Below are 13,573 nucleotides of genomic sequence, written 5' to 3' on the forward strand. Positions count from 1 at the left end.
AGTTTCACAGAGTTTTTGTAGCAATAGGCTTTGTTTTCAAACATAAAAACATACAAATCATGAGAAGACCCAAAGCAACACATGTCTGAAAACCACAAATGACTTTTATTTGTTTTTGTAAGCATAAGTGGTTACAACTTAAACACAAGTTTTTGATGAGTAAACAATTTTGGTGGTTGTCATCTTAGTGAAATGGTTCAAAGTGAAGCATGTCATTACTGTGCCATCAAAACCCCAGCAACATCAAGTCAATTTGTCAGTAACTTAAAATGGAATAATTTAAAATCCTTGTGCCGCTGCAATGTTTGAATCGTAACAAACAAACAGAAGAAAAAAAAATTAATGTGGTAAATAAAACACATTCATGCTGTATCATTCACAACCTTAAGCAGTAAAAGAAATAAGGCCTGGCTTAAAAAAAAAAAATGGAGGGTTATCACAAAGCAATAAAATGGATCATTCTAAAACCACTACTTAAGTCTTGGGACAGTCAATGCTCCATGCATCCAAGAATGTGTGTGAGAAAAGAAATTACTTGAGCCCCCTACTTTGAATGATATCAAAGTAACATCAAGATGAACAGAAGATGTGAAATAATTTCTTTTGCCACTAGTTGGCAACAAGCACAAGGATCTTCGAAAGTGTTAATATAGGAACAGTAGGTACTTTGTAATACCCTCATTAATATAAATGCAGCTCATCTTTAACTGTAGTCGATGAAGAAACATTGGTAAATAACAAAAAAAAAATGAGACTAGGAGAATGATATCAAAGATCATGTCAATATTTGGTTCATTGGAACTTTGCCACCTTGTTCAGATCAATAAGTTTAAAAAAAAAAAATAGGGGCACTGTGAGTGTCCTGGTATACTGAATTATTTGTGCTGCTCTACGATAGACTCAATAGAACATTCTTAAGAGATGTGTCCAACTTCATATTGCTTTAAGACGGTTTTTAAGACGGCACAGAAAAAAACAAAAACAAAAAAAAACAACTAATCAAATAAGATGACACAGAAAACACTAGAGTTACAAATCTTGTCATACAAGTATGAGTACATGTGCTTGCCTGTCAGGTGGAACTAGAAAACTATACATCTTTAGAACTAATCAGTTACACACACAATTTAGTTGATTAATATTTAATATGCAAAGGCACGAGTGGGAAATGGCTGCGTCGTCGATAAATTCAATATAAAGCAATTGAACAAATGATCCTTTCAAAAAAAAAAAAAAAGTTTTAGTAGGGCCAGGAGTTTGTTTAACAGACATAAAAATACAAACTCAAGACATTTTTAGATATTAAACATCTCGTCATGAAAATGTTTTGACTTAAAAATAAATACTATTGAGCTTCTAGTACATTTTCTTTTCCAATCCATCTCTTCCTTTACCCAGTACTAGATTTCAAGGTTCCCAATTACAAGTTGCTAGGGGTGTGGGGGTGGGGATTCAACAAAGTTTGATTATTGTATTGGCCATGAAAGACTTCTGGGCACAGAGGACTTTGAAGAGTCAACTCAAATTTCTCATGTTTCAAAAACCAGAGCATATTTCTAGGACTAAATGGCAATGTACAAATATTATGATTCAGTTCTGTCAGAGCTAGGAGAACCTTTAACCAATGTCTGCTCTCTTTAGACACTAAGAAGTTGTTAGGGTTTTAATATTTGATTCTTTTTGAAGCTTTTAAGTCTTAACAAAAGTTCTACCTAGCTAAGCCAGAGGTATGATAACAGGGCAATTATTAAACACATTCTAGAGTATATATATAGATATATATGAGACGATAGACAGAGTAACTCACTCAACACTGGAAGTTTGGTTAGTGGGGACACAGACAATATCTTTGAACCAACAAGATTTCCTCTTAAAACTGCAGCCCTAAGAGACTTCAAATTAAATAAAGGTATGGCTGATTAGAAACCGTTGTACAAGTGTTGAACAGTTCAACAAGCAACACAAACGCTAATTGAAACACTTTAAGTTGACTATACTTTAAAAAAAAAAAAAAAAAAAAATTGACCAAAACATAAGTAAAATAAGTCAAACAAAATGTTGTTAAACTTTCTGAAAGAAATAATTTTAAAATACAAATAAAAATAACTAAAAAAAAAGATAACTGAAACAACTGATGTCTTTAAGTAAACATTAAAATTTTAAATGCTCCTCCATAAAACATTTTTGGTTAACTTTCAAACTGTATTTTTGTACCAGAATAACCAAATTGACAAGGAAAAGTACACAGATAAAAAAAAAAGATGGAAGGACTTTGTTAACAAATTCTTCATTACAAACACTGACATGGACTTGGTGTCTTCTTGAGAAACAACAGGAAACAAAAATGAATGATAACACATGTTGAGAAAGGCACCGTCTTTTTTCCTAAGGAACTAAGTACTTTTTAACACATCAATGTGACGAACACACAAACCAATCACTAAATCTGAAGCTGCTAAATGTCATATCAACTCTAAAATAAAACTTTGAAACCGATATCAAATACTTTTAACAGTAAGATAAAAAAAAAAAATAATTCAGGTGTGTGTTTGTTTAGTATTTTGCTTTTTGTGTGTGTGAGCATGTTGTTTGTTTTATTGCATAGATAATTGTGAATGAAAGTCATTAATTCTACATAAATCACTTCTTGATGAGCAGAAAATATTGCTAAGTTACACACAAGTTAGTGTACACATTTTTTTTTAGGTTTCCCTTAATGTTTGAAAGATATATATCAGTTACATTTGATACTTCCATGTGGAAGATAATAAAAAAAAGAAAAGAAACCAGCATTCTTTTTTTAGCAGTTTTGTTCATTTTCAATGCCATGATACATGACACAAATATTCATTGAAAGAAATCAACTTCCAAACTGAAAGCAATATTCGTGACCTTCTAAAAGTTAACCCACAAGTGTAGAAAAAAACAAAACAAAAACAGAACAAACAAAGACTGGTTAAACAAACTTTCAAGACACAGGCTTCCACAGAGTTCTAGGCTGGAATCCTTTGCCAGCATCAGGACCCCTAGGGTTGCGGACTATGATTACTTTATAAGCTGTGCTATCATCCGTAATACTTTTTAAACGGCTCAACAGACGCTCAGGTCTCCGAGTATCCCTGAAAAAAAAAAATGTTTGACTAAAGAGAATAATGAAAAATATTAACATAAAACAAGTTCATTAAAGAATTTCTACAATGAATATAAAAAAAAATTAGACAAATCTATGAAACTGGAAAGATGTTGCCCAAGTATGTAAACTTGTCTAGCTGTTCAAGTTTTGGCTGACTGAGTTTGACTGGGGCACCAATGGCCTTATATCCTGCTTGCATAATTTTTATTTTATCTAAGTTCGTATGAAGGCCAAAGTTGGAAGCCTCTCTATCTAGGCTCTCTGTCATATCTTAATCTTTTACTGTAAAATATTTTATTGTGAGAAGTTCTAAGTCAAGTCATTGGCAGTTCACACACAGACATATGAAGTACATCAATGGAGATTTCAGACACCATACAGTAACTTTCTTAAACACAAGATAATTTCAAATAAGTTATTAAGTTAATTATTTATTAAAAAAAAACAAAAAAACTCACGTAATTTTACGTAAACTACAAGCTGAGTATTTCCCATTCCTTTGATTTTGCACCAAGACAAATTCAACTTCATCCCCAGGTTGTATCACAGCACTGTCATGGACTTCAGTCATGTGAAAGAAAAGCTTCTTGCCCTCTTCGGCTTCAAAGTTTATAAAACCATACTGTAAAAAAGGAAATAAAAATAAGGGCTATCATTCAAAGTAGTTCTATTTAAGAATTTTATTTTTATTTTGAATATATTACCTTCAATATGTATGGGAAATTAATAGTCAAATGACACTATATAGTTTTACTATTTGAATTTTAAAAAAGTAAAGTCACCTGGCCTTTGACAGAATCCACTTTTGCCCTAATAAATTTGCGCAGGGCTCCAATATTAATGGCCCTTAAACTGCCATCTTTTTTAGAGCGAGCAACCTGAAACCTGACAACATCATCTTTCTGAAGGAAATCTCTTTTGTCAGCAAGGCTTGTGATTCCGTAGGGATAAGGATCATCAATGTCATTGCCATCTACAGAACAAATCAAAATAAGTTTGTAATCAACAAGGAAATGCAAAATTGATACAATAATAGCTTTTCTAAACTATAGTTTTCAAATACGGAATTAAAAAAAAAAAAAAAAAAAAAAAAAGGTTTGAGAATTTCACTACACAGAAAATAAGACCCACCATCATCCATTGCTTGCACTAATCCACAATATTCTTCTTGCTCTGTGTTCACTATCCTCATTGGACGGATTATTCGCCCCTGGAGAGTCCCCTTATCACTGACAATTTCCTATAAAAAAATATCACTATAATACTAACAAAGTCTTAAATATTTTAGATCAACAAGTGTAACAAACAATTTTAGATAGCAGTCAATGATGATTTCCCAAAAAAAATTTTTAGATCACATTCTACATTCACATCCAGTTGGAGAAATATTTCTAAATGATTGCTATTAACAATATATAATGATTGTAGCAACCATATAGTCAATTTTATGAACAACTTATGATAAGAATAGAGATTTCTAAGCTCTTGTGTTCCACTTTCTGTCAAGGCCACTGCTCACCTTTTTGTTTTGTTATGCAACAGGTAGAATCAGAGAAGATTATGTTGTTTTAAAATTTTTTGTGTCCAATAGTGACAAAATAGCTTTTGTCTTTTTCATGATAACTTCAACCAAATGCAGCATATCAAACCAGGTATCTAATGTCCTATCAAACCAGGTATCTAATGTCCAGAACATTGCGTGATTAGAATATAAGACAATGAAAAAAAAAGGCAAACTCACATCAGAAGGTATGGTGCCTCTAGGGAGCTTGCGAATATTCTCAGCACTGACTTTACTACTTTTCCTAGCTAATGTGTACTCCATTTCATCTCCAAGCTCGAGATCATTGGTGTCACCAGTAAAAGAACTAAAAGTAGAAATGAATAATAAAAAAACATTTTTCTAATTTTGTTAACTAGTATGACTATCACATGTATGAATTTTTTTCCCAATGCTATATGAAAATGGGTTTCTGAACTAACAAGGAAGACCAGTGATTCGAGCCTGAATTTTTTACATGGAACAACTATATTCACAAGTACAAAATAATCTTTCCTGAACTTATCTATAAATAATAGGAACATAAGAGACACAATAAGGAATGTTGATACACAACATATTTAATAGCTATGTAGTACTTCATGAATCTGTTAAAATAATCTAACAAATGAAGTTGTATTAAAAAATAAAGTTCTACCTAAAATGAAAGAACACTTCTTTTTCATGATCTGCTGTTTCAATAAAGCCATAATTTTCTTTCAATGTTGCAATATACCCGTGACAACGTCCTGCTATGTTTCGAAGTACCACCCGCACTTTCACAGCCTGCTTCTTGGCTGTAGACTTGATTTCTCCAATTTGAAAATCCACCTACAAATATATAATTGATCATCAAGATCAAGTTATAACTTAAGACAAAAATCCTAATCAACAATAATTACGTTCTATTTAAAAAAATGTCAAAATTTTTAAAAAAGCAAAACGTTGCAGTTAGTCAGCCAGCATACCATACCAGTCAAGCAGCAAATTCAACAGTTTTTTTTTTTTGCAGCAGCTATAGTCCTTATTAACTACGATATAAATTTTTGAGGGAATCCCCTCTCAGAAACTACCATAAAATGAGAAATCTTGTTAAACTTTAACTTCTACCGCTATATTTTGAGAACTTGCTTGGTTACAATGTACTAAATTGTGAAGGGTTACAATAATTTTGCACCAGATAACATGAACTTTTAAGTACTGCACCCAATATTGCCTTAAGCTAATACCAGTTAAATAACAAGTATGGTTTACAATCTTTATTCTTAAGACTTTCCCTACATATTGATAAAAAGTATTGGTGAACTTCTATTGAGGAAAATTTAAATAACAACCAACCTTGTCACCAAAATGAGGCAAATTGTTTTGATCAGTCACATCTTTCAAATAGTAAGGTATCTGTTGAATGGTACCTTCATAGTCATAGATTATGTTACCTGGCTCACCGTCTTTCGTTTTACCTAGAGGGAAATTCATTAGTAAAAAAAAAAATATCACTTCTTTTCAAAATTGTTTTCAGTGTTTCTTTACTTGAGTAAGCAATGGGATTTGAAATTTACAAACACGAATAATGTCTTTAAAAATTACTTTAACATGCTTGAATGATTAAAATAATTTTTTTTTTTTTAAAAAGGAGAATTAAAATATTCTGTCCTTCTTTGACGCTACATCGGCCTAGGCCATCTAAATAATAGGACTTGAATAGATACCTTGATTTTTATGAGTTGATGGCTCTTTATCAATTGTACCGATGTAAACAGCAGGTAGAACATTAACAAAAGAGACTGATCCTTTAGCCAGATGTTTTATCCTGGTAGCCACTTGCCGTGACGGCTCTGAAGCATCCTGCAGTATGAGAACAGGGTTAAACTACTTGAAAATTTTCATTTTAAAACGGCTTTCAAAATAATAATGTTTATAGACAAAATAAATTCACCTGATCAACAGTAAATTGCAGTTCATCTTGCAGCCTTGGGCTGTAAGTTAAATCCAAAAATTCACTGAAGTGAAAGAACATCCGCGCATCACGATCAGCACAATAAATAAAGCCATAGCCATCTTTCAATGCAGCAATCATACCCTGGGGATAGGAAGCCAAACACAAGAAATTAGCATTTAAGTTTCAAACAATCAATTTTATGATAAAGAAACTAACAGGATATAAACAAACTCATTAATGTTAAGTTTGACTTTAAGATACAATGAATTTTTTTCTATAGACCACAAGGTCTGAAAGGGGAACTTTACTTTTTACTGCTAGTCACAAGATCACTGAAAATTAAAAGTTTGGAAATCCCAGAGAAAGAAGAGAATTTGAAGACATATATGATGCTTATGAAAGTAATTGAGCTAGTTGAAATAATTTGCTAAATTGTTCCTAATGTGTTTTAGAATTCTTACTTATTTGATTGTTTTCTTGTGTAGAGTTTTTAAATATGTTTACTAAAGTAGCTTAGCTTTCTTAGGTCTATACTAACAGCGGAGATGGCTAAGCTTTCTTAGCTCTATACTAACAGCGGAGATATCCTCGCTTTCTTAGCTCTATGCTAACAGTGGAGATATCCTCGCTTTCTTAGCTCTATGCTAACAGTGGAGATATCCTCGCTTTCTTAGCTCTATGCTAACAGCGGAGATAGCTAAGCTTTCTTAGCTCTATGCTAACAGTGGAGATATCCTCGCTTTCTTAGCTCTATGCTAACAGTGGATATCCTAGCTTTCTTAGCTCTATGACAACTGTGGAGATATCCTAGCTTTCTTACCTCTGTGCTAACAGTGATCAATAAAAAAAATAAAAGTATCTACTTACAGTTTCTCTTATTTCCCCTGAATACTCGAAAGTATCCTCCAGCAGGGCAATGTTTGTTGCCCGCTGAAGTTTATCTCGGCGATCTGTAGCAATCTGAAATTCTACTGTATCGCCTTGTAATAATGTACACTCCCCCCTTTGATCTTTTTCACCAAAGGGAATTTCAATTAATCTGAAAGTGAACAGATTTGTACTTTGTCTATATACATTTAATGATAAAGAAACCAACAGGATATAAACAAACTCATTAATGTTAACACTTTGTTTGCATACATAAAACTGTTTCCAGCATACTTAAGTAAGACTTACCCTTTGGGAGTTTCATACATAATTCTACCAGCCAATGCTTCACTAGGCCGACGATTAGTCGACTTAATCATTTTAAGTATTTTTCCTTTCACCATTTCCACAGCAATGTCTTCAAAAATGACAGTTCCCTCTGGAAGACGTTCAATTTCCACTGCCACTTCTTTATTCTAATTAAGAGCAAAGAAAGTATTCAATTTCCATAAACAAATTAGGTATTGGTATTTCAAATCATCCTATGTATGGAAAAAAAAAACACAACTTACATTTCTGATCTGTATTCCAAATGACACATCATCCCCCAAAATAAGTTCACCGATATCACCTTTAAACTCACTGTAGTGGAAGAAAATCTCTTTCACAATGTCAGCCCGTTCTATGAAACCAAATGTGTCCTTCATAGAGCAAACAACGCCAACATATCTGTGAGTGGCTGACTCCAGGGACTCAACATTTCTAGCACGAATTTTGCCATCTCTGAAAGTAAGACAGACCAAAATAAATAAAGGAAATAAAATTCATACAAATTAGCTTGCTTGCAGATTTTTAATAGCTATTTTACCTTTTGTCTGTGGCAATTTGAAAAAGAACATCTTCGCCTGATTTAGGTGTGGTTGAGTTGCTAACCACATCCTCAAGGCCATATGGCAAGAAGAAACATTCTCCATTGTGCACGTAAGTGACTCTGCCTAGTCCATCTTGCGTCCCTGGAATAGTGCCCTACAAAAAAAAAGTGAAATGTAAAATTCAATAATTGCTATTGATTCTTAACAAATATGTAACCGAACATGAATACTTAAACAAAACAAAACTAAACCCTTACATTTTTTTGTTTCACAAGTTTAGCTTCTTGGACAATTGTTCCTTGGACTTTTTCATCATTCACAATCTCCGGTGACACCATGGATGGATCTATTTTCACAACACCTACTGCCACTGGTTTCCCTGTTCTGCGGTCATAAGACATCTGAAATTCCACTGCCTCTACAATTTTCAAAAATGTATTTTTATATTACATTGTTATATGGATTTAATACAGACTTGCCTACAGACAAGACCTATAATGAGAAATAGTCATTTTGAAAATAATGAACTTTAGTCTCTAATGAGGAACATGTGCAAGGTAAAAGTCCTATACTTAAAATATAGATGTTGACTCAATCATGTCTATTTTATTTTCACTACATTATTTGTGCAATATTTATCCTTGCTAGAGCAAAAAAAAATATAAAAAATGACGAGAACTGTAGTAGAAAGTCTTCATTTCTTTCATTTCACTATCAATGTGTGTAAGATGTGGATGAAGTGCATGCCTATGCAGGGAGGAAATGGAAAACTATCAATCTATGCATTATTTTCAATTTGGATTATGAAACAAATCATGAAATTAAGAAAATAGTTGGCAAAGTTTTTCTTTTATTTTTTGGGGGTCAGATTTTTACTGACAAACTAAAATAGCACCATTGCAAAAGTAGGAATGTCAGATAAGTAAAAAAAAAAGTTTGAAAATGTGTACAAATAGATAACTAGAGAAGTTCCAAAACAAAAACACAAGCATTTGTTAATGACCAATTTGTAATGGGATTACCTCCAATTTTAAGTGTTTCCACATTACCATTGTACTCAGAGAAATGGAAAAACAGTCTTGCGTCTCTATCACAGCACTGAATAAACCCATAGGAATGCTGTAATAATTGAGACTATTGTTAGTTTTTCATTTAATTTCTTTCTTTTTTAAGTAATTCTTGTCATTTGTAAACACTTCTACTGACTTACCAAGCTGTAAATAAATAAATAAACAAAAACAAAGTATGCATTAATTAATTAAACACTCTTGTGAAAAGAACCGCAAACAATTTTATAACAGTAAAGTTAAATTTTTAAATTTTTTTTTTAGAATTTTAGCCATCAAGTAACCAACCTGTTTCTTGTCGATCAGGCCAGTTTCCCTAACTCTTGGGAAGCCAGGCGTCGTTGGCTGCATTTCAGCATTAACATTCATGTTAATAACACTGGGATTTTGATGGATGGGTATAATGGCTGGATCTTGGACAGGCGGCTGGAATTTCTGTCGAAAAGAATTGGAATTCAGTGGGAAAAAGTTGATATTTTAACAGGCACATTTTCATATTTAGAAGTAGGTACATTGTTATATTTAGAAATACAAGAAAATGATAAAAATTAACAAAATGCCCTATAGGTGATGGACGCATTAAAAACAAACAAGTAATAATAGATAAACAGTATTAAAACTATTTCAATCAAAGCAAGATTTTCTAACCTTCCACTGAGGACTTGGTTTCTTCACAGACATTGAAATTAGTATTCTTGACAGTAATAAGTGAGAGAAATCCACTAATTAATAGAAGCTAGACTTTTGCTTGACACAGGCTATATCAGTTTTCCAGAACAAAGGTATGGTCCATATCTTAGCAATAATAATTCTTAACTTCCTAATTGGTTAGTATGCGTCTTGGTCCTCAGATTTACAGTGAGTGCAAAGCTTTTTGTGAATGGGCACAAGTTGATTACGAGCTGATATCTAATTCCTTTCAATGTTGCTTAAACTTTGGGTCACAAATAAGTTAACTTGATAATATTTGAAGCTTTAGCCGAAAGTCTTTGAAATAATTTAAAATGTGCTGAAAAAAAATGAAGAAAAGGCATTACATATATATAATTTCTATCTTAAAACTTAAAAGTTTAATATTTCATTTTTACTTAACAGGTAGAGTTTGTTTTCTCTCACTCTGGAATGAACACATTTTCATAGTTAATGTGCAATTAAAATCTCTATAATAATAAAGTGTTTCCACATTACCATGAATAACTTTGACCATTTCACTATTAAGTAAATAAGTATGTGGAACAATAAAGTACCCCTTTCAGACATTGCAATCTATAGGGCAGTTAATGAAAAGGTCATCTTTTTCTCTGACCCATGGTTAATGACACTGTCTAGGGCCAGCTTAGCAACCAACCGCCTTTACCTTTCTCCAACTAATGTCAGGTATCCATAAGAGTTGGGTGGACTCTGGGGCGCCCTAAGAATCCAAAAATGTCTAAGCCACAGTCTCCACCCAGGAAAGAGGTTTAAATTAAATGGCTTTAAGTTAAGGAACTTAGTATTGCTCAATCTAGAAAGATACCTAGACTATTTATTAGTACTGAATATTATTGAATGTAGAAGGAAGGAGGAAGCTTCAAGAGGTTGGTGATGCTAACATTTTTTTTCCCTTTTAGGGAAATTTGAAAAGTTGAAACATAAATGCATGTTTGAATAGACTAATGATACATGGTAGATATCATACTTGCGTGGGATTTGGGAAGGGAGGAGGTGTGTTTAACATATGGGTCAGCTGCTTTAAACACTGACAACTGCAAATTTAAACTCTTTCAATATCTTTTATTACAACTTCAAAGAAGATAATAACACTACGTTTATACCATGTGTTTCAGTCAAGCATGATAATTAGAGACTCAAACTCTAATATGACATTATGATTGGATTTCTCGGCTAATTCAGGCAACCCATTCCATGCACAAATGGCACAAAGAATTTGAATAATAACATTTTCATTATTCCTCCCACTAATCTTCTTCAATCAGTACATATATAAAAATTGTTATTTAATATGTTTAAGATGTTCTTTCAGAATTGAAGATAAATAATATCTACATTCTGGCCTGAATCTCCTGTATGACGACTAGGGATGGCTGTGGCAGGCATGTTTGACCACCGAGACCACAATCCAGACTGACCAGAGTGCATACCATACAATCAGACAGCAGCTCATATTATAAATATTCTAATAAAGGCTGGTATAGGACTAATAAATAAATTTTGAAGGTTCTTTTAAAAATTTAATAATCTTTAAAGAAATAGCAAAAGCAAATGGGACAATATGTTTAATACCTAGATCTAAATTTCAATGAGGAACTTATTAATTTGTTACAATAATGCAATCAGTAGCACCTTCAAAAAAAACAATTTAAGGAGATTACCATTGTATGATTGTAATAAGTGTAAATTACAGAACCCAAACCTAACCCTGGCCTAGAGTAAAGCTGCCTTATCAAGCACATTGTATATTAAAGCCAAAGTGCTGCAATTTTTAGAATTTGAATTTTTATAGCTCCATATTGGTTAGACTAGGGGAAAAAATGAAAACATTTATAAACATCATCAATCTTTCTATAAAATTAGATCTGTTGCCATAGTTCACTAAGCATCATCAGATATAGTTAAAATAAAATCTGATGTCAAAGAGGGGTGAGGGTAGGTATGCCAAAGTGTCTCCCTCTGCAAACAAATTTTCCCGGACAACAATATCGAACACTTGTAAACCATATCAAACATTAATTATGTATTTTAAAAATGTTTTAATCATTTAATTCCTTCATTTCAGGCATTTTCTGGTCAAGCATGAGCTGAACTACCATGTGGATAAGAAAAAAAAAAGACTAATTGCCATAGATAGCTATGTCACAGTGATAGTTCAAAATTTAGCCATGGTCAATTTAGCTTAGTAAAGATGGTAGGGGAGAGCATACTTAATATAAATTATATTATTAAATTTTTTGGGGGAAGGAAGGTTTTATATTTTATATTATTTTTTTTACATCAGATCATTTATTTTTTTTAGAAAAATAAGCTTTATTTGTCAAAATGATGTTTAATAAACTTGTATTTTATACATTTTTTGTTTGTGTGTTTTGTTGTCATTTGGATACTAAGAATTTACTGATTAGTTTATTTTTGCATTAAAAATTAAAGAAAACACATTGCATGATAATACATAAACATGAAGAGATCCCAGAATGGTAAAACTTATGGTGCACACCCAATATAAAATTGTAGGTTTAATGGATAGCAAGGCTAGTGACTTTAACCTCCCTGGTATTAATCTGTAACAATATCGGCTGTAGGCTCCAACAAACAAAAGGGTATGAGGTCAGAATAACCAAAAGAAGCATGAATGCTGAAGCCCTGAAATTACTAAAAATAAAAGAGAAAGAGGTATTTCTTGCCATTTATAGGGCATATAAGCCAAAAAAAAAAAAAAAATAATAATAAATTAAATAAATAAAATAAAAAAGTACTACAGCTTAAACTTAAGTTAAGTCTAAGTAAGTGAGTTTTTTAGTGACAGTCACTGACACTCTAGCCTACTAGTACTAGTCCTACTGACAGGTCAGTGAATAACTTCAATTTAAGACAAGAAAGATTAGTGTTAGATCTAGAAAAAAAGTTAAAACAACAAATTTACAATTCAACACATAGACTCTAGATCTAGAATAAATCATGAAATCAAAAAGTAAGCAATGACAGTCACAGTCACCAGTGACAGTGTGTCAGGGACAGTGAGTCAGTGTGAATTAACTACGAAGTGTAACGAAGCAAATGACACTGACAGATGTTATTTTTAAGCCTGCACGGACAAATAGTATTAGTTGATTATTGTGCACTCATTTTATCTCTAAAATCTATCACTTTTGGAGAAAAGCATCGTATATGAAAAGGTGTGCAACTTCAAATTTATCTTTTGTAACGTTTCTTTTTGAGTCTGCACATCTTACCCCAAACAGCACTTCACTGCAGGGATGCCGCCATCTTTGATATCGATTTGATTGCCAGATAATTTCCAGATGTAGATCTAGGTCTAGTTGTGATTTAATTAATATTAGATCTATTTCATAATGTGCATGTTATGCCATAAGTTTTTCATAAACTCTATTCACGATTGACTAATTATATTTGTTTTTTTAGTCTGATCTCAAAGCCCTA

The 13,573-nt window shown here is 32.4% G+C and overlaps 1 protein-coding gene across 1 annotated transcript; it reads right to left on the reverse strand.

Annotated features, from left to right (window-relative positions):
• Positions 1–86: 86 nt before the first annotated feature.
• LOC106066269 (cold shock domain-containing protein E1-like) lies at positions 87–13,518 on the reverse strand. Its single transcript, XM_013225251.2, has 18 exons — positions 13,366–13,518; positions 10,067–10,427; positions 9,707–9,853; positions 9,374–9,470; positions 8,609–8,769; positions 8,348–8,505; positions 8,052–8,262; positions 7,789–7,955; positions 7,480–7,651; positions 6,610–6,753; positions 6,383–6,518; positions 6,012–6,133; positions 5,332–5,504; positions 4,875–5,001; positions 4,265–4,373; positions 3,916–4,106; positions 3,592–3,755; positions 87–3,119 (listed from the first exon to the last, which is right to left on the reverse strand). Exons 2-18 carry the CDS (start codon positions 10,097–10,099, stop codon positions 2,969–2,971), a joined length of 2,463 nt encoding a protein of 820 aa, XP_013080705.2. The 5' UTR covers positions 10,100–10,427; positions 13,366–13,518; the 3' UTR covers positions 87–2,968.
• Between the last annotated feature and the right edge of the window lie 55 nt (positions 13,519–13,573).

The sequence above is a fragment of the Biomphalaria glabrata genome, chromosome 6 (genome assembly GCF_947242115.1).
Source record: "Biomphalaria glabrata chromosome 6, xgBioGlab47.1, whole genome shotgun sequence".
In the NCBI taxonomy this organism is placed as follows: Eukaryota; Metazoa; Mollusca; class Gastropoda; family Planorbidae; genus Biomphalaria; species Biomphalaria glabrata.

Excerpts from the sequence above, each read along its gene's own strand:
- LOC106066269 (XM_013225251.2), bottom strand. The coding sequence starts at position 10,099 with ATGTCTGTGAAGAAACCAAGTCCTCAGTGGAAG. Across the intron at positions 6,519-6,609 it reads TGCAATTTACTGTTGATCAG|GATGCTTCAGAGCCGTCACG; the intron begins GTGAATTTATTT and ends CTCATACTGCAG. Across the intron at positions 5,505-6,011 it reads TGCCTCATTTTGGTGACAAG|GTGGATTTTCAAATTGGAGA; the intron begins GTTGGTTGTTAT and ends ATATATTTGTAG.